A 22,553-nucleotide genomic window follows, 5' to 3' on the forward strand; every position below is an offset into this window, starting at 1 on the left:
CGGATTCCGGATACAATATTTTCGGACAACCTTTTTTTCAGATCACATAGATTTGATTGAGATAATTTTGTAAAAACGTTTGTTTTCTTACACACAACAACGTGAATATAGGGCTAAGCTTCCAGAGTATACGCGTACAAAGTGATTGCAACAAACAGTATGCATATTTGTACTTTCTACGTGCTTGTTTATATTGATTTAAAAATTAATATATTTTTAGACAAATCAATTTTACAATAACAACACACGACACAAGTTAATTACAAATTTCCACTACATTCGTTAATAGATAAATATGTTACTTTTATCAAGCTTTTTTAGCACTATATGTGCCCAATATATTTATTAAACAAAAATTGGCCCTTCAGCAACAACACCCATATAGTGACCAAAATCATGTTCAAATTGATGACATTGTATACTTAGTATATTTCGTTGAAATTAAAATGGTATTATCTAATTGTAAGCCTCGTTTTTTTCCATGACAGCAATATGGGGCCTACAACATGAAATATTTTTACATATATTTTCTTACGTCACCACATACGTCACTTATACAACTTTTTGCGGAACGGCTCATTATTTTATGTCATAATGTTTTGCACCAATGTTATCACAAATAAGATTCTTAAATATTTGTTGTTGTTGTTTGATCACCAATTGGAATAAAATCGCTTCTCCGCGATGACCTCATCAGATGGCATGACGTCATCCTTGTTCACGTTAAGTTCTCTACGAATATCGCCATACCTGAAAATATGAGCAAGCATTTTATCAAAGGCCATATGTAGTTTTACTTCCGGTTTAAACGGAGGAGTTATGTTCGGAACCAGTCGAATTCTGCGCGGAGGTTCAATTTATAACCCTGTGTCTTCAGAAAAAAATGATTTCTCTTTAACTGTATTACACTCTGTATAATATAGTTTGATTAATTGGCGTCGCTCTGGAGAGCGGCGACTATTTTTTCGCTTGGGAGGAGCACTTATTGTACGGATCAATGTATATATATATATTATATATATATATATATATATATATATATATATATATATATATATATATATATATATATATATATATATATATATATATATACTGTGAAACCATTATTAATCGTCAGGCATTAATTTTCATAAATTTCGTCAGTCAACCGATCGGCGAATTTAAGATCCTAACGAACAACCATGCTCTATGTTTGAACAAAAACAAACACTAAGTTGAACAATATTTTAAAACTTTGCCGTAGACATGGGGCATTTAATTCCAACATAATCCATGCACACATTCACTGCTGTTTCGTAATCAAGATTAATCCGGTTTTGACACAAAGGGATGTATATCACACAAGGTACTTAACTCACACATTACACTTCTTTAAAACGCGTGTGCAGTACAGCTGTATCGAATGCGTTGACTTCGTTTATGTAGAACGGTAATGAATTAGCGCTAATTGTTTATAACTTTATTACCCATTAGGTGCGTTGTGTTTTTCAGGGGTGTTGCATAATAGCCATCACGCAGCGAATGCCGATGAAAGACAATAAACCAAATGAAAAGATGACGATGTGTGATCAACATGCGTATTTATCACAAATTAATAAAGAATATTTTTATTGCTGTTTGATTGTTTGCGTTTAACCACACTTATTACTATTTTATATGTATCAATTTATTTATTTTTAAATTATTGACGTTATTGATTTATATAACGGAAGTTTACTTTTTAAGAACAAACACACACATAGAGTTTATAATTTTAATGTTGATATCAGAATAAAAAAGCATTTTATTTGAAAAAAAAACACTTAACAAACTGGAACCTCTTTCGTATAACACAAATAGTTTTAAAATGGTATTGACAGCATTTTAATAAAAATCATACCAACTAGAACACATACCCAAGAATATAAACAAAAGTGACTAGTTTGATTTGCTTGCAAAAAAATACTTTATTTTATTGAGAGAGCAAAAAAACAGGAAACAACATTGTTTCATCAACACAACATGGACAGGTTTTTTTTTAAATCAGTCCAGCTTTAAGACTAATTGGCAATTGGCTTCGTTGTTACAAACACTCGTTAGCGGTTATTTGATCCCACATGTCCGCTAATCATAACAATGAACGTGTGAATGGCATACATTAAAAGGGTCCATTACTGTCCCTTGATAACAAAAGACTAGTTAATTGGCATGTGACAAACAGGCCCCACCTCCTGCAGTGATTCTCAAGTGTGTTCCCGCATTCGTACCACGATTTTTCGCAACTGCGATTGATCGCGAATATGTATTACACACAAATCGGATAGTGACTGACGCATTTTTTTAAAATTCAAAATCAGAAATCGGCGAATTTATGTGCTGACGAAATCGTCATTATTATAAAAATGACGAAATTTTGTGCTGTCGAAAATAAATGGTTTCACAGTATATATATATATATATATATATATATATATATATATATAGATATATATATATATATATAGAGAGAGAGAGAGAGAGAGAGAGAGAGAGAGAGAGAGAGAGAGAGAGAGAGAGAGAGAGAGAGAGAGGAGAGAGAGAGAGAGAGAGAGAGAGAGAGAGAGAGAGAGAAAATACCGCGTTTTAATGTAACCTAAATACAACGTTGCACATTTAAATTAATGGATGCCGCGTGATGACAACGTTAATTAAAATTTCTTACATCTCTTAAATATCTTATAAAAATACACGTGTTTTTATATTAACAAATAAATGCAAACAACACATCTATTTTGCATGTATTTTTGTTGTTGTTTATGGTTATATCATATCATAGGCCCTAAGTACTATCCCTACCACATATAGAGCGCGAAGCGCGACAAGTATTATTGATTGTAACAATGAGTTGTGATAAAGGAAACAGCCGTGTCGGACCGTATTTGGTACAAAAACGAATATGGTACATTTGTACCATATTCGGCCGAATATGGTACAAATGTACCATACTCGGACCGAAGATGGTACAATTTTCGACCGAATATGGTACAAACATTGTACCATATTCGGTTGGAATAAGTTTTTCTATGCTCGCCAAAACGTATTTGGTACATACCAAAAAAACTCATAAAAATGAAAATGGCCTACGTATATGGTACATAAATTATGTATTTCTTAATAAATGAAATAGTCTGCCGATGTGTAAACTTTTTTTCAAACTCAAATACATTGTATTAACCTAATATTGGAAGTGACAAAAGTATCATCATCATCATCATCATCATCATCATCATCATCATCATCATCGTCGTCGTCGTCGTCGTCGTCGTCGTAACTAGCAGTAACAGAAACAGCTAACCTAACCACACTTTACATGGATTTTGCTGGTTGTGTAACTGTTTCGCCGGCTAGCTCAGTCGGTTGCGCGTCAGATTGGCACGCAAGCCGCCTGGGTTCGATTCCCGGGCGGGCCAGATACTTTCGTGGAGATCATTAATAGCAATTTTCAAATTTTTAAAACTTTTTTTTTCGAAAGTGTATTTTCACCAAAATCCGATTTAAGAGATTTTGAGCTCTTTTAAATGAATATATCTCTCCAAAAATAAGGATGTTTGACTGGCTGCTTTAGACAGGTGTGACTGTATTCCTAAACATTACTTTGTAAAGTTGATTTGTCGTTCCGACGTCATATTGCTGAGAAGCCGACAAAGCTTTGAAGTTTCCGATTTTTTCTTTGATAACGTGCCGCTTTAAAAAGGCGGGAATTTTGCACACGAGTCTTACTCAGAAGTCAGTAACCATATTTGACTTGGCGGTCGGCAAGAAAAGTTGTGATTTTCGACTAGAAAGAATTGAAATCCAAACTTTCTTCAAACTTCAAAAGAATTCTTGACAGTAAGTACTGTACATAATTTTAATTTTCAGTTGTCTTAATATGCATTGATGTTTTAACATGCATTGATTTTTATGTTTTATGCCCCCCCCCCCCCCTCAGAGTGCATTTGCAGTTGTCCGTCCGTCTATCCAATTGTCCGTGGCATTCCTTCCGGGTGCGTAACTCCTAAACTGCTAAAATATTTAAGCTACAGTCATTTTTTCGAAAGTGTATTTTCCACCAAAATCAGATCGAGCTCCTGTAATCTGTAGATTTGAACATTTTAAATTTTATGGAGTTTATAGGTCTTTGACCTTCGAACCCTGCCTAGTCGTGACTTCTGGTGAGCGACCTAGGCCCCCAGGGCCCCTTCTTTATATCCCTTCCATCCACGTAGCATTGGTTTCTACAGACCGTTTGTCCGTTGACCGCCATAAGTTTGCCCGCTATTTTTCCCCTGAATTTGAATTCGGTTGGATTTCAATGAAACTTTACATGAAGTACTTGCTACTTTCATTGCGCATATTGCCCGGAAGTTCGGATTGTAAATTTTAGCGGAGCTATCAGACGAGTGATTTTAGCTCAGCTCATGTCGTGAGACATTCGTTTTCGACACGCGGTGTTCAATACAAGCTCTATTAACTAATGAAGTATAAATGTATAATAACTTATTATATTATTTCAGATGAAGGAAGCAATTAGGAGAAAAAGGAAGCAATTAGGGTGCTTGCCCAGGTCGAAGTACGACATTATTGTCAGATGTTTAAACGGATCGTTCGATGTCCCTGTGAAGAAACGGACACCTGAAGAGAATAATTGTTTGGCCATGATTAGAAAACGTAAGGACTTCGAGCTTGGTGACCGGGGTTCTTTATTGTGTGGCGGAAAGCAAGTCCTTGTGAAAGAAGATCTTCCTAGATTTGTTGAGAAGATGTTCATGGAAAACAAAGGATGTGGAGCAAGGGTTATTTACAACAAACTGAAAGTAAATTACACGGGGTTCTCGGAACAAGCTATCCTTGAAATACTGTACAATAGCAAGTATTACCATGAGAAGTATCCGAGATTTACAAACAAGCCAAAGCCAAAGACAATTACAGAAGAGGAACCAGGCAAAAGATGGCAGATTGACATAATTAACATGAAAAATCAAAGTGTTAGCTACAAGGGGTCCACATACAGTTATATTCTACAAGTCGTGGACGTTTATTCTAGGTACGTTATGCCAAAACCCCTGAAAACGAAGAGTTCGCGTGAAGTTGCAAAGGCATTAGAGGACGTGTTGATGGTTAACCTTGCCCCTGACATCATCCAATGTGACAACGGACTGGAATTTAAAGGCCCTAGTATGAAACTTTTGTTGAACAAGTACAACATCAAAATGATCAATAGTAGGCCGTATCATCCTCAATCACAGGGCAAGTGTGAAAGGTCAAACAGTGTTATAAAGGCCAAGATTCTATTTGCAACAAAAAGTAAACGTGGATTTAACTGGGTCGAAGGGCTTCGAGATTTAGCCTATGCCATAAACACAAGTTTCAAACGAGTTCTTGGGGGTCTCACGCCCTTTGAAGCCTACTACGGAAGAAGTCATGTTTTTACCAAAGAACGTCATAATTCTCGTGAAATAAAGAAAACCATACGGCGAGCAAATAAAAAGGCTTACAGGTCGCTGTTGAAAAACGCAACTTCCCCAAGCAAGTACAAAGTAGGAGAGACAGTATTAATTCGCTATCCCTTTCGAAAATCCAGGGTGCCAACCAAAAGATATGTTATCGAAGGCAAGGTAGAAAAAGTAAAACGAAATGGTGTTTATATCGTGTCATTTCAAGTACCGAACAAACCCGAACTTGGATTCGTAAGCAAATCGGTTGGGGGTCGAAAACATGACTAGCCTAACTGTTGCGTTAGAGAAACAACGAAAAATTAAAAAACATTCATTAAAACAGAACCGCTCAGAGAAACAAAATCACAGAACTAAGTACTATCATGTTTTAACACACCATGAAAATCTGCAGTTGTTGGATGGGGTGAATATTGCCATGGACCCAAATCCGGATGGAAATTGTCAATTTGCTGCTATATCGCATCAACTTGGTAAAATTGGTATATACAAAGACGTAGATGCTTTACGTAAGGAAGCAGTCCATCACATTGTAGAAAACAGATATTTCTATGAAACTTTTGTCTATGATGAAACATTTGATGAATACGTTAAGAATATGTCTAAGAATGGGACATACGGCGACAACCTCACGCTCATTGCACTTATGAGAGAATATAATTTGCAGTGCCTGGTAGTTTCTACCCGAGGACTAGAACACTCATCAATTGTGTCAGCAGATGGAAAGTTCGATGGTGATGTTGGAACAATTGCATTGGGGTATTTCCCAGAAGGATTTGGCATGCATTACGTTAGTATCCGTATCAATCAACGCGTGTACAAGGACATAATATCACGCTTAGAACAGTCGTATGACAACGGTGACTCTGGCGACAGCGCTGCGTCTGGCGACAACGCTGCGTCAGGCGACAACGCTGCGTCTGGCGACAACGGTGACTCTGGCGACAACGGTGACTCCGGCGACACCGCTGCGTCTGGCGACAACACTGCATCTGGCGACAACGCTGCGTCTGGCGACAACGGTGACTCTTGCGACAACGGTGACTCCGGCGACAACGGTGACTCCAGCGACAACGGTGACTCCGGCGACAACGGTGACTCCGGCGACAACGCTGCGTCTGGCGACAACGGTGACTCCGGCGACAACGCTGCGTCTGGCGACAACACTGCATCTGGCGACAACGCTGCGTCTGGCGACAACGGTGACTCTTGCGACAACGGTGACTCCGGCGACAACGGTGACTCCAGCGACAACGGTGACTCCGGCGACAACGGTGACTCCGGCGACAACGCTGCGTCTGGCGACAACGGTGACTCCGGCGACAACGGTGACTCTGGCGACAACGGTGACGTCTCTGTGTGTTCAGCCCTGAAAGAGCTTCAAGATATGATAAACAATAGGAGGGCACAGAAGCGAACGACTTTTCCATTTCTGATGTTACCACTTCACATTCAAGTTGAAATTTTTAAGTTCTGCATACAATCAAACCCGTCAATCCAGTTTGTGTTGGCGAAGGTCGGCAAACCCTTTAGAGATTTAATAAGGTCAATGAGTTTGCAAACACCTAGAATTTACATTCGGCCGGATATTGGACTAGATACTAGTAACAGAAATCCTGTTAGCGTTCGTTTCCTATTAACAAGAGCGGGCAGAAACAGCGGTCTTATTTCGGCAATAAAAGAAATCATCAAGGGGCCAAAATGGGCAAACGCATGGCTGCGTTTGCGTGTTAGTGGAATCGGTTGGTATGATATCATAGATGTCATGTACAGACATTACAGGTGAAATATACATGTATATCGGTGTTTGGAAACCTGTTATGTTATTTTTGTGATTGATGATTATGTTCTTCTACCGGAAATTTGTTGTCATTTGCTCATTTACTGGTAACTTTTTACGAAGCACATTTGGGATATTTTGGATGCTACTAAAATGAATGTATATATGTATATTATGTCTTGTCAAAATGCTACAGTTGGATTAAAATTTAAATGCTGTTCTATGTTCTTCAATATTACTTTGAAAAATCCTGTCAGTATACCAATAAATGAAAAAAGTACAAGTTTGTTGAATCTCTTGAATGAAACAAATTATAAAATACAAAATGTAAAATGAATATGTGATGATGATGATGACAAAACATTTGTGATGATGATGATGGTAAAAAAATTGTGATGATGATGGTGGTGGTGATGATGATGACAGTGGTTATGATGATTGGGGTTTGATGATTGTGGTGATGATGATGATGATGATGATAATGATGATGATGATGATGATAACAAACGTTTTGGGATGATGATGACAGCGATGTTTATCGGACGATGATGATGGTTATAATGATGATGATAAGTTTTTAGATGATGATGACGGCGATGTTTATCGGCCGACGATGATGATAATGATGATGATGATAACAAAATATTTGTGATGATGATGATGGCGATGTTTATTGGCCGATGATGATGATGATATTCTCATCGTCGTCATCATCATCACAACATCCTCATTATCGACCGAAAACATCGCTGTCATTATCATCACAAAAAAAACTTTTGTGATCACCATTACGATCATGATAATGGATATGATGATGTTGGTTTTGATGGTGATGATGATGGTGGTGTTGGTAAAGATAACAACGATGATGATCATTGGGGTGTTGATAATTGATGTGATGATGATGATGATGATGATGATGATGATGATGATGATGATGAGATAACGATGATGATGATGATGATGATGATGATGAGATAACGATGATGATGATGATGATGATTACGATGATGAGTGTGTATCATATTCGGAACGAATGTGGTACATTTTTCATCCGAATATGGTACAAGTTTGTACCAAATTCGGTCAGGCATTTTACCCCAAAACTGCAGATACGTATATGGTACAATTAGACAGTTGTACCATATTCGGCCGAATATGGTACAAACTTGTACCATATTCGTTTTTGTACCAAATACGGTCCGACACAGCCGCTTATCAAGGAGGAGCTGTGTCCCAGCAACCCTTTTCCCTAGAGTCAAGCACTCCTCGTTTTTTTTAAGAACCACATATAGAACGCGAAGCGCGACACGTATTACTATCCAGGTGGAATGGACCCTTTGGTATGGACTTTTTCAGGTGACACTATCAATGCGCATTTTGTGAGATGAAGCAGTTTTTTTTAAACCTATACAGTTCTGTTCCATTAATGAAAATTGCACACGGATGCCAGTAAAAAAAAAGGAAACCAATGTTAATAACATGAACTATGGAATATTTGGGGGTTACAACACAAAGTCATAGATAATGGTTATTTGGGGGTTATAACACAATATCATAGATAATGGTTATTTGGGGGTTATAACACAAAATCAGAGATAATGGTTATACCAGTATCTTTTTCTATTTTGATTAAAATAATCGGCCAATATATTAATATTTACAGTAGAAAAAAATCGTTCCATGTAATTTCATTGAGTGCCTTTTACACTGAAATTCCCGACGCCATTTGATGATTTGCATCAATACTCATCTTGTTCGTCATTTAAATACAATATTTAGAAATCAGTAGTCATTTCAAAAGCATTTCCCCGCTCGAGGTAGTTTTCGAAGAGATTTGTTGCTAGAGATTCAATTGTCTGCAAAACATGTACATCAAAGTTCTGCGAAGCGTATCACTTCTTTAAAAAAGGTATTGACTTCATACAATCGTTCAAGATTGGAAACGAAAAACACTTCAGGGAGCTATCAGAAAACACAAACAAACGGGGACGAATCGAATGGTATGCGGGCATGCTAAACAGACGTAATGTCGGACGAACAAAACTAAGACGGACTTTTTGTAACAGGACGGAAGAAAATGACATAATTGTTCATAAAAGGACAGAAAAACAACAACAGACGGACTGCCGAATGGACGGTTGAAAACCCCAGCCGCAAACGAAACGAGGTGAAGAAAATTGCTTGAATCATATACCTTTGATTGTCGCGAATTTCTTCGAGTACTTTGTCCAGGAATTTCCGGATGGAAAGCGTGGATACATCTGAAAAAAAAAACAACAACAACGTTTCGCTGTGAATGTGTGACACTTTACTTTATAATGTTATTGAATACCGCTGTGTATGGTGTCTGTGTTGTTGTTTATTAACTTTGTTATCTTACAATGGTTGCATTCACGTCTATGTTACTAGTAATATATGATATTTGCCTTCTATTTGATATAAAATTTTCGGTTTTACAGTATTTTAAAACAAACAAACAAACGGCACACAAATTAAAGTGCTGTGATAAATATGTCTGCAATTTTAAAGACGCCGCTGTGGTCATGTTATTGACTACACATTTTGCATAGTTTATGGACTACTTTTGTCATTGGTTATGAGTAGTTATACAACGGCAATTGTGTACTTGTCTACACGAAGTTAAGCGAGTATAAGTTGACTGAAAAACATTGTCGTTAATAATGATTCAATACAAGTTTAACGACAAGTCGTGTTAGAAAGACAGCACTTACATTATTTTTTTTATTGCGAATATAAATATTTGCGCTGATCCAATGTTCAGATAAATGGTTCTCGTCAAAGTATAAACGTTCAGTTTCAACTTTCTTTGCGGAACATTAACAATCAAAATCAAAACCCTGTGAAACCATGTTCGAGCGCAATGTTTGTTAAATAGCGGTGTAGGATGACATTAATATTGCGAGATAAGAGAACGGGGCAATATCATTGCAGTATCTGAAGGAATAAATCAATTTGTCAAATATTTCGCAGATGGAATCGCTAGGAATATGTTCAATTAACTAATATTGAGGCTAATAAAACCGCGCGGAAAAATGTTGATTTTCAACGTAATTGTTTTTCGATTTGGTCTAAAATGAGTTTTTCGCAACATGGGTCGATTATACGATGTATATTTAATTTGAAATCAGAGAGATGTAGATAACAATGTTAATCGATTATGACGCCATAAAAGTGCGCTTATTGTTTGGTCCCTTATTTATATATGGTCCTTGCGCGATATTGGAAAAGCTTTCATTTTTACCTTCTTTTCTACCCCCCCCCCCAAAAAAAAAAAAAAGTGCGTCAACGTTGTTGGTTGTATATATCTTTTATACAACGTTGTATAACCCTCAATTAGCAACGATTTGCAGTTTTGATGAGTTACCAAGAAGGCGTAAGCCCGAACCCCAAATGAACGTTCATTACATATAAAAGCTCACGTATTTTTAATGCATTTTATTTTCTGGCATTAGCTTATAATGTTCGTTTTTGTTCCTGCCTAACACTGCGCTATCGACTTGTCAAAATCACGCCAGTCTCCACTTTCGTTTACATTAAGCTACTTTAGAAAGAGTCTTCAGAATGTTGAACAGAAAAATAACAGTGCTCTATTCGCTCTATTCGCTCTATTCGCTCTATTCGCTCTATTCGCTCTTTTCGCTCTTTTCGCTCTATTCGCTATTAGACAACAAACTTTGTCATTTATGAGAGACTACATTGAGTGGGAAAGTAAGCTAAACAACAAACACACAGTACTTTATATGATAAATAGTTTGGGAAAGTGATCGCGATTGGAAAGTTATCGTCTTTTAGGGACAAAAATGTAATAAAATATGTAAACAAGAGATGTGTTTGTCAGAAACACAATTCCCCCTTTGAATTAATTTTTGGAAGGACGACCTTGACCTTTCACCACTCAAAATTCGCAGCTCCATAAGATACACATGCATGCCATTATATCAAGTTTCTATCATCAATATTGCAAAAGTTATGACCAAGTTTAAAGTTTGGGACAGACAGACAAACCAAAAACGATAAACCCCCGATCATTCGATCAGGGGGCATAAAAACATATATGTAATTATAATAAAACTCCGTTGGCATGAACATAATGATTTTTAAAAGTGATCAAAATGATGTCCTGTTGTTATTGAAATTTATAGGTGTACTATTTAACATAATATATTACAAACAAATAGCAAAGAATCGAACTAGCTCTACTAAAAGATCCCGAGATAAGTTCAACTTTGGCGAAGGTAACAGTGTAGGAACTTGTTTCGGAGGCGAATGTAATTTAACTTCTACACATTGCTAAGCAAATAAGAACATAATATGTTGGTGAATAGTATGCAGTTGATTATTACAATAAGAACATAATATGTTGGTGAATAGTATGCAGTTGATTATTACAAAATAGAAATTAAAGCGTCGCACGGGAATTTGTTAAAAGTATTTGTATACCCTTAAAATGTGTACAACCCTTATGACGCACATGTGTTACTTAAAGGCATATGCATTGAAATGGGACATCAGAGAAAAGAACAGCAGCAACACGTACAAACACGATGGAGAGTAATGCGAGTTTTCCTTGATGGTTTTAATAACTCTTTTCTGTTAACGTGAAAGAATACAATGTATTATTATTGTGTGTATGAGCAAAAGGTACGTAATTCGGCGCTTATCAATCTTTCGTAAAAGATGGCATTAATTGATTGTTTCATAAATGCAGATGTGTTTTCAATTTTGACAAGATTATGAGAAAAAATTATCGCCCGAAATTTTTTAAGGCATTTGGAAGCAAGGCGTATTTAGAAGGAATTAATGTTGACTCTTGATATAATGAAAATTAAGAGGTAATACATGTCATCGTCAATATCATTTGTATTACAAACACTACTTTTTTTATTTATATGAGGAGTGAACTTTTGCAAATAATTTTTTACTGCGAATCAGTAATTACAGGTACGGAAATGTAACATCCTTAATATTAGTGATTTTTGAAAGGCCGTTAAGTTATGTTCAAATTGAGTGTTGTCATAAAGTAAGTCGAACATTTCTCTTTTTAGGTGAATGTTCTATCCATGTATTCCGGTATTCTATGCATTCTTTAGCATTTCATTGATTGCTTCTGTATGTTACTCGCAGACATGTCCTCTTAGTTAAGATACCAGTGGAGTATAATATGTTTGCAACAAAGATTAACCATTTCGACTGATCATTGTAATACATCGTATTTTTAATCGATTAAACATGAACAAAAATAGTGGGTTTTCCTGTAATACTATTGTTTTTATCATTCTAGATTTTATTATTAGATCAAGTGGGTATTTACCAAGTTATGCATTTAAACAGTGTCTTGGTCTAGATTTTCAGGTTCTGTAACTTTACGTAATACAAATATATTAAATTGGGTACTGGAGATTCATCTGTTTTTTTTTCTTCAGATTAATCGGTAAATTAAGGTTGTTTATTGTAACTGTTAGAACCGTAAGCTCTTGCGAATTGTTTCCAATCGAATGTTCTCGATATATGATGTAAATACGCATGTGTTATTGTACATTTTTTAATATACTATTTTTAAAGTACAATGAACGATAATGCAAAACGAATTTATTTTCTAACGCGATCTTACTTTTTGTAATTAAAGCGAGAATTATTATTCACTAGCTGCGCTTATGAACGCTATTTCTTTACGGTATTAACCCATTTATTCGCAGCGTCTAGAAAAAAGGCCTTGGCAAACAGCGTAGACCCAGATGAGACGCCGCATAATGCGGCGTCTCATCTGGGTCTGCGATGTTTGCTTAAAGGAATTTCTGTAAGAAATATTCTAAATATAGAAATAAATATACTAGACATCCCTAAATTTGGAAATAAATTGATCCAATTCAGAAGGATGGAAGAGTCCACTAGGCAGAAATGGGTTAATTGGAATGGTACTATTTTAATCTTGGTCCCTGATTTCAGAATGATCGGCGACAATCGTGATTTTTATAATTTTGAAAAATGTTGTAAAATGCGTCACTGAAAGAAATGTCACTAAAAGTCATGTGATATTTATCCGCCTAAAATATATTTTATCATTCTCATTAATTGCAATACCTTCTGTCAGTTATTATCGAACAAACAATTGACTATAGCCCCCGGCATTGGAGCGTTTAGCCATTTTGATTTTTGTGCGATTTTCTTTGCAGCTCACAGACTACGCGAAAGAATTGTCTCGTTTAAAAACTTATCTATTGTAACATTCACGCTTACTTTGAGAAAACGCGAACCAATCTATTGTAAGATGCACGCGTTGTTCTCGAAATCAGGCTTAACCGATGCATCGGCATTCAAGTTTGAGCTATGACTGACACTAAAATACAGCAATTAAAGCCAGCGAACAAAGTCCAGCAAAAAATAAAAACGTCTTTTTGAGGGACAAGTACAAAAACAAATATATACAAACTGGCAAAACGCGTTGTGCTATTTTCGAGAATTATGGATAGACCAGTGTTGTTTTTTAATGTATTCATTTTATATGTTAGTCTAAATGTTGAATAATCCATTCAGAACCGATTAGTTTGCATATTAGTTCTTTTGCGTATTTTCTGCAAAAATATCCGAAATACACGCAATAAAATATATTTAGGAAGCATTATTCTAAATTGTTATTATACTATTTAAAACGTGTCATGACAATCTTAGAAAAACGGTGGGATTTACTATATCCGAAATTGCTCGTTTTCGAAAAAACCTTCTTATCTGAGGGTAAGGTGGTTCAAACCAACACGTATAATCCTTTGATAATGTCTCATCATAGTTACTGAAAATATGTTAATGAAAATGAAACTACAATTCGTACAAACAATGAGCAAGAATTACTTGTAAGAACGGATACGACTTTTGTACCAAGCTTGTGGATGCCCGATCGATAACTACTGCCTTCGTACAAGAAGCAGAAGTGAACATTTCTATCGCAGTGCTTAAAACATGAAGAAGATGAATCTGAAGCCAGTATATTATTATTTCGTTACCTTCTAAACACTCTGGTCGAAGGATCCCGTCCTCGATGCATAGCGCAGAAAGCAGCACGCCTGTGTTAGGAGCCACTTCCGGTAAGTCCCTAAGGTCCCGAGCGTCCGTTAGGTGTGCTATAATACATGCAACCAAAGTTGATAAATACAATTATTTAATAAGTTTAACGAAATGTTAAATTTATTAAATTTAAAGTGGACAAATGTATTCGAAAACTTATGCCGAAAGTGTTGGCAAGAGACCAGTATACACCAAAATAAAAAAAACGCAGTGAAGTCGGTTAAATAAAAATTATAAGGTGATTATTAACAGTATAGTTTCTATGAAAAAAGCTGCTTCGGGAGTAAATGGACCGCGACGTTCATACTGTGTGTGAATTTCGAAGTTAATGACGTCATTCGGTGCTTGTGGGTGCACTACGTGATGATCCGGAGCTTGTATCATCCCTCTTATTAATTTAAATACATACCTAATGAACGTTTTGTAGATGAGATGTCCGTGTAACAAACAATGCGCTAACCGAACAACCGACTTCGTTTGTATCTAACGTTCAGTAACGTTTATATTCCTTTCACGCTTAGCTATTTCAAGAGTTAACACATTACAAATCTTTTTTACTGACGAAATAGTTTCACTGAAATTATCGTCATTTTCTTTCATTTGAACGGATGCCAATGGATCATGAATTAAATAATAATTGGTGGAAAAGGCTTCAAATGGTAAATGTTTGTAAATTAAGAAAACAATTTGTGGAAGGCATAACTCTCCTGTCTGGTGCCGCAATATGTTCACCAAAAGATAAATAGGTCAATGCAAGTTGAATGTGTATACATGATAAATTTCTTCAATACAGCGCAATGTAAGCTTAAAGTTCGACCAACCCAATATAAAAAGTTTAAAAACAATCAAATCTTTAAAAAAAATAGAATATATATATATATATATATATATATATATATATATATATATATATATATATATATATATATATATATATATATATACAAGCTTTCATTCGCATTTATCCTTAGGAAGCTCTGTAATGAAGTTTAGCCGTTTGTTTCTTTAATTTATGATTCGAAAAGTAAACTTAAATTTAGACTACTCTTTTGTGGCGGGTACGCATATTAAAGATTTTTTTTTAAATTTAATATCTGAAATATTCATCAATGTCAGTTAAGCTTAAGTTACGTTTTTACCTGTTTTGAATATATACTATTACTATATTTATTTCAACTGCCTGTTATCGGCTTTTTAATGGTGATTACCGTGTTCAAACTTCGGTCTTCTTAACACGTACTATTTATTCACTCTTATAACGATCTAAATCGGTAAAAGGTGTTTTGCAAATTAATTAGTCTCCATAATCACAATGCAGGAACAGCAAAATAAGGTTTGGAAATATGACTGGCTTTGATGTCATTGTTGATTCGCAGCATTTATGACGTCACGGCGCTTTTACATTAATCACAAATCAAATTCTTAAACACATCCAATCAATTTGAAAACCATAGCACGTGATTCCATGCGGTGAGATACCCAATTGTTCCACGTGTGCAAATAAACCCACACGCAAAAGTTCGATCTGTTTTTGTCTTACACCAATCTTAGAAAAGTTATTAATTGCATTGAAGCGTATCGATTACAATGAAGAACATTATTGACAGTTCGATGACAGTATCAATTTACAACTTGTCGCGGGAGTTAATTACGTTTCGTACAGCGATATCAACAAGTGGTCTATTTCCGTCGTTTTGCGACTATTGAAAACGGTGATTTTGTGACAATGATATGGGTATACGGTAAATTTGTCACATTGAGTAATGGCCACTCTGGGAAATAAATCTTCGATTCGCATCTGCGATGGAATTGAACACGGCCGTTGGTCCGATGTCTTGAAATTCGAACTGATATTCTACAATTCCTAAACTAACTATTACTGTACATCTGTGAATAGTCCAATCTTTGCCTACAACAACTCTGTTCATACTTTTGTCAGAGAATAGTATAATTCATCCGTATATAATTGTTACACCAACATGTTAAACAAGTTTAAAACATAAATAAAATTAATATTTTACATCGGTTCGAATAATATACTGTATATCCTTTCCTATTAGAAAGCTGTTTATCAAACAACAAAGAGAATTAAAAAATAAATATATATTTTTTTATACTTACAAAAGACATTTGATCTCATAGACCACGGGCTTTTTACTTAAACAAATAAAACAGTTCAGAGTTCACAATCCCAAATTGTATTTGTCCCTTGTTATTTAACTTACCGAAAACATATTGTGAAAATAGGGAACAGAAAACTGTAGATGTTATGTACAATAAAGCCAGTGTTCCGCAGTCAATACATAGAGAATAATAGGTTAGTGTTGATTATAGATCAGGTTTATCATTCGAGGCTTAGAAAACAAAAAGCACGAGCCTTGGCAAGTGCCTTTTCGTTTTCGTGCCGAGCATGATAAACCGATCTATAATCAACACTAATCTATTATTCTATTTATCCCACTTTTTATTCAGTAAACCTTTTTATTTAAACAAAATTAGTTTTCATGAGTGTTTGTCGAACTTTGATAATGACTGTAGTGTAACCAAGGTCAGTGTATAACTCCGCGTTCCAAAAATAACCGCTACTCAAATAATCATTTTTTTTAAATCAGAATATCGTTCTGTGACAAAAAGTCGTGCGTTATTAATTACAATGTTATTCATATTGAATTGCAAATCTAAATTTTTTATAACATCAATATAACTTTTAGTTGTTATATACAAGGAACTACATTTGTTGACAACGTAGCCTAACAATGTAGCACGTGCCGTTGATTATGGCAGAAATTTAATAAACGGGGCTTTAATCAACAGAATTCGCGTAAAAGTGGGATAAAACGGCTGTTCAATACACTATGAAAATTTGGTTCATATTTATTCCTTTGTGTTCTATCCTCTGCCCGATATTCAATGCATATAACAAGGTCAACATTTTACGCAATGAAGTGCAACATTTCTTTAATTAAATAACGAAGGCGGGCATGTAAATAGTTTTCTTACCGGAAATTGAAAACAACCGTATTGTATTGTTTATAACTGAGTACACCGGCAAAACGTACACATTTACGTGTCCTTAGTCGTTTCATGTAAATTATTGCTCATAAAAACGTGGAAAAGGGTTCTTGAATGATGACTTAATTGGTTTCTTTTTTATTCATTGTTTAAAATGTATTGTTTCAAAATACAGCCCTCAAAAGAATGTCAGTTAAGTTTCTATTTTGGAACTAAATGCATAAGTTTTTAACATAACATTCTAAAGTAAATTTCGAGTGAAAATTGTGCCCTACACAGCTACATGTGATGGTGCTGACATATTTTACGTTTACGTTGAAATTCAACGCTTGAGATATAAAGGTCACCAGACAACTGGGGTTTTCCCCGGTTACTCTGGCTTTCCCTAGAATTTGCAAATCTTTTAGTGAGAAATTTGTGTCGCGAACATGAAATATCCATATTGATGCATATTTCAAGTTTTAATAGAATCGCTTGAGAAATTGGAAAGCAGTTTGCGACACAATGTTTTAAAATAATTATTCATGGACTCATTACTCAAGTTAAGGTGGACCATTGGCCATAGAGACAATGTCTGGCATATTAACACTTCATTATGTAAGTTCGCTTCACAAAAGTATACTATTTTTTTCGGACAGAACAACCGTCCGATTGACAGACAGAGTGATTCCAATATACCCCCATTCAAATTTCGTTTGCGGAAGTAATAAAAGCCATTTACATAAACCCATTTATGCCTAGCGTCTAGAAAAAAAGACCTTGGCAAACAGCGTTAACCCAGATGAGACGCCGCATGATGCGGGATCTCATCTAGGTCTGCGCTGTTTTTTTAAACGAATTTCTGTAAGAAATGTTCTAAATATAGAAATAAATATACTAGACATACCTAATTTTGGAAATAAATTGATCCAACTTTGAAGGATGGGATAGTCCACTAGACATAAATGGGTTAATGGATGAGCGTTAATATTTCGTATTATTAATCGTTATATCTCAACTTTACTCGCTACGAAACTTCTTAGCGGGATCACACAATTACAGCTCCCGCTAAAAAAGGTCGAGATATAAAGCGAATATGAATACGAAATGAACACTAATCAATGTCTTACTGATATGACAGGGAAGTGAGCGGCATTTAAAAATTAAACAAAAGTAACAAGAGATATAACACGGCGACAATACATTTTTTTGCACGGACGTCGCCATCTTGATTGACACGTGATCAATAGAACTGGACAAACAGTGAAAAAATGGAATAAGAACTTACCTGTCAAAACGAACAGAATTTGCACACAGGTCACGTGGTACATGTAGTTCATGATTAATTACTGCAAAAAAAAACATATAAAATTTCAGTTGCATCAACTTGAGATCAGTGTTAACATCACTTCGATATTTTTTCAGGCAGGTGAACATGTGACCTGCATTTAGACACAGATTAAAATCAGTTGAACTAAACGCGGTCAACGAATTATGAAGTGCCCAGGGTAACTATGAGCGCTATAAAAACTAAAATATATAACATGTTTTCTTAACGAATTTGTTCAGATATGTTCGTTATTCGTTTACGAAATAACGTGTTAACATGTTTTAGAAAATTATCACATTCACGACAGTCGTTCTTAAACGCAAGTATTAGATTACCAGGGTATAAAGCGCCGCATGATACACAGAAATATACAGCGTACATATGGCATGATTATGCTAAAAAGCTATATGCGGCGTTTCGATACACAAGAGTTGGCTAATAGCCAGAAATCACAAATAAAACAAATACTTGGTCATTAAGCACCCTCACGGATGCGAAAATATTTCGATTATTCTAGAACATAACTGAACAGAACAATAGTTTTATCGCATCGAAGTTTACGGGATAAAACGGCAATCATGTTTACATATTTATGCCTAGCGTCTAGAAAAAAGGCCTCGGCAAACAGCGTAGACCCAGATGAGACGCCGCGGCGTCTCATCAGGGTCTGCGCTGTTTGCTCAAAGGAATTTCTGTAAGAAATATTTTAAATATAGAAATAAATATGATAGACATCCCTATTTTTTTTAATAAATTGATCCACTTTATAAGGATGGGAGGGACCACAAGGCATAAATGGGTTAATTATGAAATATTCAATTTGAAATGTGCATGCACGTATGTGGAAATAGTGTATTTTATAATTGAGGTTAACAAATAATAGTGGTAGTCAAATGCACATTCGTATAGTAAATTCTAACGAACGAAATTGCAGTAGATCATACATGAATTTAGATTAATGATCAGGCATACATTTGGGCATGGATGGAAACTTCCACTATACTGCGGTTATCGAATATGTCAACATAGTGGTAATTGTTTTTAAGAAAGACCGAGAGTAGCATAATATAATAATTATTATAAATCGGGGGGGGGGGGGGTCTGTCCATTTTGGGAAAATGAGTCTGGCTTAATTTAATTTGATTAATCGATAAATGGCAAATTTGGGATTTTTTTATCGAAAAAATGGCCCAAATTGGAATTTTGTTATCAACAAACAACATGACAAATAATATAAATTATAGTTATATACTTAAAAGATGTTTATGAAATAAAATTTAGATAAATAATCAGTAGACACTTCTTTCTAAAAAAAAAACCCACACTTTTTTGGAAAAAGGGATTTTTTTAACATTTTGGTTTTGGATCGAGTATGTTTGCTTTGGGATCGGGTCCGTTTTACGGACATTTTTAAATAGCAGAAAAAACCTTCAACTTCATTGAATAGTCACATAGAGAACAGTGGGTTAAGGTTGAATACAGGTACGCATATTTAGCGAGGCATTTTAAGCCATTTATGCCTAGCGGACTCTCCCATCCTTCTAAATTGGATCAATTTATTTCCAAAATTAGGAATGTCTAGTATATTTATTTCTATATTTGGAATAATTCTTACAGAAACTCCTTTAAGCAAACAGCGCAGACCCAGATGAGACGCCGCATCATGCGGCATCTCATCTGGGTCAACGCTGTTTGCAAAGGCTTTTTTTCTAGACGCTAGGCATAAATGGGTTAAACATTTACCCCAAGCCTTCACGGGTGTTTCAGTTTTTCGTTTCCAGCAAATACATTTATGTATATTCAATACTGTATCGGTTTTGTATTTAATCCAACAAAATCACATTGTTTGTGTCTGTTTGACAACAAGAAACAATATAAAGTACACTGAACATCAAATCACTCGTTATATTGCGCGTGTAAGATGAATTTCAATATTGTTAAATGCATCAAAATCTATCAAAAGATGTTTTATTTGCTAATGTCGGAATGAAGATGAGATAAAAAACAATTTGCTAACTTACTGACAAATATTCGTATACTGAATGTTAATAAGAAAGTGATTATTTCCATTTTATGTGTTTAATATTGGGAAATAAAATAAATTGTTCGCATATTTATATAACAAAGCATACATTAATTATATAGCCTTAGCATAACATTGCTGCGGGCGCATTTATACATATTATTTGTATGAAAGGGCGTTTGTTCATTTTTGTATATTTCTATCTAATACTTAATTTTTTTTTATAACGGTACTGTTTGATTCAATTAATTTACAAATGTAATACAACGATAATTTTATTCGTATAATTTCATTATCTTATGCGTATGTGGTATCAAACATCAAGCGCGACTTACACAATTATCACTTACCTTTAAATGTGCCTAAGTCGTTGTAAATTATTCTAAAAGATTTCCGTCGATGTTAAGTTACGAATTGAGTTAAATTTCTTCGTCAGCACTCATGAACGCGAGTGTTTGTTTCCGTACACGCTTCAGTCGCCAATAAATACACCCGTCTGTGCTCTGTATTCTTCGGTGACAACGTTTCATAAAATCACGTCCTTAATTAAATAACATATTTCCATCATCCGCTATAGGCTCGTAAACTGTCGCAGGGCAATTGAACCAATCACTGACGCCAAATTTAACGCCCTCGCGTGTATATTTAACTAATCATCTTCTTTCGGGAATTTCCGAAAAGTCACGTCGCTTTCCGTCAGCAATCGCTATACTACGTTGACATCGTTAATTATTGATACAAGGGAAATTTTCGATTATTTTCTCTGTCGTATTGAAAAATTTCCGGGAGTTTAGCAACACTCGCTTCCGGTAAATAACAATAACAGTTACAAAATAATATCAGAGTGAAAAGGTTCGGCCGTTGCACCGGAATTGCCGAATTAACCTTTATCAGGAAAGTAAAACAAATCGTGATTAATCTTTTCGATATAACATTAAAACACGTGTGTTTTGTGCACGAGATATTGACTACCCTTGATTTCAATATGACGAACAGGGAACCCTGGAAGTGAACTGGCTAATGTACGTACGGGCACTTTCATTTGCAATGACGCATTTAACTGATTGGGTATCCGGGTATGACGTTAATTTGATATTTAGAACGCCTGCTCCATTATTATTTTTCGAATGCTATTACCCACCCATTTTTTCAGCGATTCATATCTGTCGGGATGGGCCAAAAATAAAGCGCGCGTCATTCCGGTTAATCGATCCTTAGCTTAATGTTATGTTATGACGTATGTATAGAGAAACTATCTTAATATCCGTCTCCTAGTAGTTAGAGCGTTTGCCTACGGGGCTGGGGAGTCGAAGGTTTGAGCGCCACACGGGGAACGTTCTTTCATTGCCTGTTGCCTATCGAGCAACACGCCACACTTTAGGTTACAATATACTAAATCTTTTTGGAGTGCAATTCTATACTCTCTAAAACATGAACATCACTTATAAGAAGACACAATGCTCTGTAGGGGCACTTGCCATGACTTTATTTTAGAATGTTTCTTTGTGCATGTGGTAGGGAAAACATTGATGTATAACAGAAATTCACTCTTTTGCTTGAAGATTGGAGACTACATGAGACTTTGACAGATGACGAGAAACCCTCATCCACTGGTACGAAGCCGGTAAACAGATGGCTGTAAAACAGTGACCGCTGATTCGTGTCGAGTTCTTTCTTGCAAAACGCATGACCTATCTTTTTTATTGTTTAAATCAACTCGGCCTGGAGTGCTCTTTAAGAAAAGGTATGAGTATGAGGGTGTCTATGCGCAAAAGTTTGACTTTATTTTGTGTTAAAGTTATTGCTTTCACATTGAATTTGTGTAGGAAATCTTTTGGTATATTGTGACATAAACTTGATATGATAGCGGTAAGGACTGGTATATCTCCA

The 22,553-nt window shown here is 35.5% G+C and overlaps 1 protein-coding gene across 1 annotated transcript; it reads right to left on the reverse strand.

Annotated features, from left to right (window-relative positions):
* Nucleotides 1-164: 164 nt before the first annotated feature.
* LOC127848475 (uncharacterized) lies at nt 165-21,296 on the reverse strand. Its single transcript, XM_052380954.1, has 5 exons — nt 21,014-21,296; nt 18,599-18,659; nt 14,259-14,375; nt 9,434-9,500; nt 165-750 (listed from the first exon to the last, which is right to left on the reverse strand). Exons 2-5 carry the CDS (start codon nt 18,648-18,650, stop codon nt 654-656), a joined length of 333 nt encoding a protein of 110 aa, XP_052236914.1. The 5' UTR covers nt 18,651-18,659; nt 21,014-21,296; the 3' UTR covers nt 165-653.
* Between the last annotated feature and the right edge of the window lie 1,257 nt (nt 21,297-22,553).

Source organism: Dreissena polymorpha, chromosome 10 (genome assembly GCF_020536995.1).
Source record: "Dreissena polymorpha isolate Duluth1 chromosome 10, UMN_Dpol_1.0, whole genome shotgun sequence".
Classification (NCBI taxonomy): domain Eukaryota; kingdom Metazoa; phylum Mollusca; class Bivalvia; order Myida; family Dreissenidae; genus Dreissena; species Dreissena polymorpha.